At 52.5% G+C, this 4868-nt stretch overlaps 2 protein-coding genes across 2 annotated transcripts; one reads left to right on the top strand and one right to left on the bottom strand.

Moving 5' to 3' along the window:
- Nucleotides 1-2: 2 nt before the first annotated feature.
- On the bottom strand, nt 3-1429 carry BDV27DRAFT_139910 (RING finger protein). The gene is made up of 3 exons (XM_032069545.1): nt 1132-1429; nt 738-941; nt 3-584 (listed from the first exon to the last, which is right to left on the bottom strand). The coding sequence occupies exons 1-3, from the start codon at nt 1215-1217 to the stop codon at nt 263-265; spliced, it is 612 nt and encodes a 203-aa protein (XP_031920199.1). The 5' UTR covers nt 1218-1429; the 3' UTR covers nt 3-262.
- Nucleotides 1430-1496: 67 nt separating this feature from the next.
- Nucleotides 1497-4835, top strand: BDV27DRAFT_139906 (uncharacterized protein; the record flags this gene model as incomplete). Its single annotated transcript, XM_032069544.1, has 3 exons — nt 1497-2395; nt 2461-2726; nt 2786-4835. Coding segments are annotated over exons 1-3 (2550 nt in total), but the record flags the coding sequence as incomplete, so codon positions are not given.
- Nucleotides 4836-4868: the final 33 nt, after the last annotated feature.

Genomic DNA, 4868 nt, shown 5'->3' with positions numbered 1-4868 from the left:
ACAGAAAAAAAAAAAAAAAGGCCTTCCCCAAAACCGGGAAGATTACACCCCTTCCCCATGAGATCAGAAGAAAAAGAAACTAATAGGGAAAGATAGATCAGATCCGGATCGAAACAAAAAAACGGAAAAAGCACCAAGACCTGAATTAAGGCGCCAAGCAAAGCCATGGAACCAGCCATGTCGCAATCCATTCATCCTGGATGATCAGCAAGTGAGAGAGTCCCGAGGAGAAATGAGAGAAGAAAAAGGTTTTTACCCGGGTTCAGTGGTGGGGGGAGTACACGGTCTGACAGATGGGGCACTTGTACTGGCCATAGGCGAACCATGACGCAAGACAGGAAGCGTGGAAAGCGTGATTACATTGATTCAGAATGAGGACACTGCGGTCGCCGTCGCGGTAGCGGTAGCGCATCCGATCTGATTCGAGCACGGAGGGAGGAGGGTCAGCATCAGGGGTAAGCGTGTCATGACTGTGGAGAGCGATGGTTGAGCGAGAATGAGGGAGGATGCAGGCGGGTTCTGGAGAAGACGGTAGCGTGTCTTGCGAAGACGACGGTGCTACGAGAGTCGAAAGGCAGATGGAACTGGAAGAAAACACCAAAGCAAATCAGAGAGCGTGAACAGAAACGAAACGGGTCCCGATGATAACGGCCAAGCCCACTAGTGCCAGCCCTGTCCCCGCATCTCCAGGGCCAAGAGTCCCGGCGTGCTTCCAACAATGGGATGCGCAACCCTACCAGGTTTCTTGAGCGTAGTGCCGCAGCGGTTGCTGTTGCTGTTGCTGCTGTTGCTGCTGCTGCTGTTCCCCATTTTCCGATCGGGTCAACTCTTTCAGCCATCGCTCCACCGATACCTGTCGCATGCACCCATTGACCTGAAGGAGGTGCACTTCACTGGCTCTTCTCGCCGCCGCTCGTCGACGGTGACGCCACATAATCAGTCTGTCCTGGGTTGTCAACCGTTTGCTGGTGCTTGGCAGAGAAATGACAATATATATCTCTGGGTAGATGTGAAGAAGTAGAGGATGCGAAGAGACCCAACTGCCAACATTGGTAGATGACCAGTCCCAATCGAAATGCATGGAAGATTCTCTCCTGCAGCGGGGATCATGGACTCGACGAATGAACTCACATAGGAACCAAGCTAATGGCGCCAAAGAGTAGCACCGCTCCGACCACGACGCCGGCGATTTCAGAGCCGGGCGGATCATCCGCCATAGCACGGGCGACACGACGGTGGTGATGTCTCGTGTCAATACGAGAACGACTTGAAGAGGAGCAACTAACTGGCGACAGATCCAATAAGATGTATCAGACGCAGAGGATCGGATAGGTCGGCTCAAACAGCGGCGTCGGGATTCGCATAGGGCCGGTCAGGACAACGATAAGAGCAGAGTGTGTGGGGGGTGGGAAGGAGGGGGAAAGGGGGGGGGGACCAGTAACCAGTCAGAGAGAAAGACGAAGAATTATTTTTGGCCGATTCGAAAGAGCGATGGGGCAGCATTTCAAGCGGCGACTGGCTCTCAGACCCCCTCCATTTGCGTCTGGCCAAGACTGACCAAGCGTGCAGAGAAGCCGAGGCGGGAAATAACCCAAGAGGTGCCAAGTCTCCCGCGCCCCGGAACGCTCTTGGCATTCCGCTGGGTCGACGACGGTCTGGCCAGTCATTTGCCTCTGCCCAGCTTTAAGCGACTCTCACGTGGCGACGGCATTGGTCGAATGCGTCATCATCCAACCATCGTTTGCCTCCAAACCCAAGGTTATTCGCCAAGACTCTCATGCTCCTTGGGCCCTTATTGGCTCTTGGCTCTTCCGTCGTCAATTCACGATAATCAAGGGAATCCATGCCAAGAAGTGAACCTTTGTTCGCGTCATGATCCAAGAGCAACATATAAACCCGACAGTTCCCCCGCCTCCTCCCGGATGGAAAAGAAAGAAAAAGGTTAAATCTCCTCTCTCAATTCCTCCCCGATCCATAACTACCCCGATCTAAGGTGTATTCTCTGCCTGGTGTAGGTGTATGGACTCACATTGCTTGGAGGATACAATCTATATGGAGCCTCCCTAAGGACAAGCCCCACTATTAGATTCTATCATATCATATAACTCTTTCTTAAACCCATTGACACAAAAAACACAACTACATATAGACACACAACAACATGACAAACAACGAGAAGAAGCAGACTGATACGGCTCAGCCGTTATCGCAACCCGCCCATTCCCTCTCCTACAATGCCGTCCTCCAAGAGCTCAAAGTGAACGCGGAGGAAGGCCTCACAACGGCGGACGCCAAGAACCGTCTTAGTCAGTATGGGCCCAATGAACTGGAGGGCGGAGAAGGGGTCTCCCTTATAAAGATTATCATTCGACAAATTGCCAATGCAATGATGCTGGTACGTGGAGGTCCCTATGCACATGGACTTTGGAACAATGGACTAATTCTGTACAACAATTATAGGTTCTCATCATTGCGATGGCGGTTAGTTTCGGTATTGAATCATGGATCGAGGGTGGTGTTATTGGCGCTGTCATCCTGCTCAACATCGTGGTTGGTGTTTACCAGGACTATGCAGCGGAAAAGACCATGGATTCCCTGCGCTCCTTGAGTTCCCCAACCGGTGTAGCCACTCGCGACGGCAAGACCAGTACCATCCCTGCCACCGAGATCGTTCCCGGAGATATGATCGAGCTTAAAGTGGGTGACACCGTCCCCGCGGACCTTAGGTATGTACCTAGCGAGAACTGCTCGTCCGACAAAGTGACTCAGCTAACCTCGTCCGTAGGCTCGTTGATGCCATGAATTTCGAAACCGACGAAGCGCTGTTAACCGGTGAATCCCTGCCAGTACAAAAGGAGGTTGACTCTGTGTTCGACCCTGATACGGGACCGGGCGATCGCCTGAATATTGCTTATAGTTCATCTACCGTGACCCGGGGCCGCGCCCGTGGGGTTGTGGTTGGGACCGGAATGAGGACGGAAATCGGTGCGATCGCCGCCGCCCTCCGTGCCGGGGATTCCAAGAGACGGCCCGTTAAGCGTGGTCCCCAGGGCGAGACCAAAAAGCGCTGGTATGTGGAAGCGTGGACCCTGACCTGCACCGATGCAGTCGGTCGCTTCTTGGGTATCAATGTCGGAACCCCTTTACAACGGAAGCTCTCTAAGTTGGCCTTACTACTCTTCGCAATTGCCGTGGTCTTCGCTATTGTGGTCATGGGTGCAAACGAGATGCGGAATGAGAAGGAAGTCATCATCTACGCAGTGGCAACTGGCCTGGCTATGATTCCTGCCTGTCTAGTGGTGGTCTTGACTATTACTATGGCGGTAGGCACCAAGCAGATGGTACAAAGAAATGTCATTGTCCGAAAGCTTGATTCCTTGGAAGCTCTCGGCGCTGTGACTAACATTTGCTCAGACAAAACCGGAACACTTACTCAGGGTCGTATGGTTGCTAAAAGGGCTTGGCTCCCATCACTCGGTACATACTCCGTAGGATCCTCTAGCGATCCCTTGAACCCCCAAGAAGGAGACTTGAGCCTGCTATCTCAACCCCCTGTTGAGCTCCAACGTGATACACAAGGAGAGCCTCGAGACCCTCAAGATCTACTGAAGGAGAACCAGGTGTTGGAAGACTACCTTAATGTCGCGGCAATGGCCAACCTTGCCCATGTCCACAAGTCGGAGAATGATGAATGGCAAGCACGTGGTGAACCCACGGATATCGCTATCCAGGTATTCGCGTCTCGTTTCAACTGGGGCCGTGATCGTTGGACCAAGGGCGAAAAGCCGGTTTGGACCCAGAAAGCCGAATATCCTTTCGATTCGACCGTGAAGAAAATGTCGGTGATTTTCGCCCAAGGTGACCGCGAGATGGTTTTCACCAAAGGCGCCGTCGAACGTGTGGTGGATTCCTGCACATCAGTCATCTGGACCGCTGGTTCTAGTCCCGTTCCCCTGGAGGAAAGCATGAAAGAAGAAATCCTGCAGAACATGGAAGCTCTGGCCAAGGAAGGCCTTCGAGTGCTTTGCCTCGCTTGCCGGGAGAATAAGGGCCCCGCCAACGGAGAGGAAGTTCCTCCAAGAGAGGAAATTGAGAAAGACCTCACGTTCTGCGGTCTTATTGGTCTCTATGACCCCCCTCGTCCCGAAACTGCCGGTGCCATCGAAGAATGTTACCGCGCGGGAATTTCTGTGCACATGGTGACAGGTGACCACCCCGGTACAGCACGTGCTATCGCAGCGCAGGTCGGCATTATTCCTGCAAACATGGACAGCGTCGCAAAGGATGTGGCGGATGCCATGGTCATGACAGCCAGCCAGTTCGATAAATTGACGGAAGACGAGATTGATGATCTCCCCACTCTCCCGCTAGTTATTGCTCGCTGCGCGCCTCACACAAAGGTCCGCATGATTGATGCTTTGCACCGTCGTGGCCGATACGCGGCAATGACGGGTGACGGTGTTAACGACTCACCGTCTCTCAAGCGGGCTGATGTTGGTATTGCTATGGGACAGGCAGGTTCTGACGTAGCAAAGGATGCCTCGGAACTGGTTCTGATGGATGACAATTTCGCTTCCATCATCAACGGAATTGAAGAGGGCCGTCGAATTTTTGATAACATTCAAAAATTCGTCCTGCATTTGTTAGCCGAAAACGTTGGACTTGCGCTTACTCTACTCATTGGTCTGGTATTCAAGGATGTCAACGGACAGTCCGTGTTTCCCATTGCACCCGTCGAAATTCTCTGGATCATTATGATCACCTCTGGTCTCCCTGATATGGGATTGGGAATGGAGATCGCAGCACCGGATATTATGAATCGCCCACCCCAGAGTGTATGTACTTCCCTTTTTTTTTTTTTTTTTTTT

Source organism: Aspergillus caelatus, assembly GCF_009193585.1.
Source record: "Aspergillus caelatus strain CBS 763.97 unplaced genomic scaffold BDV27scaffold_580, whole genome shotgun sequence".
NCBI classification, from domain to species: domain Eukaryota; kingdom Fungi; phylum Ascomycota; class Eurotiomycetes; order Eurotiales; family Aspergillaceae; genus Aspergillus; species Aspergillus caelatus.
The sequence above is the reverse complement of the archived record's forward strand: the minus strand, read 5'-3'. Positions and strand labels throughout refer to the sequence as shown.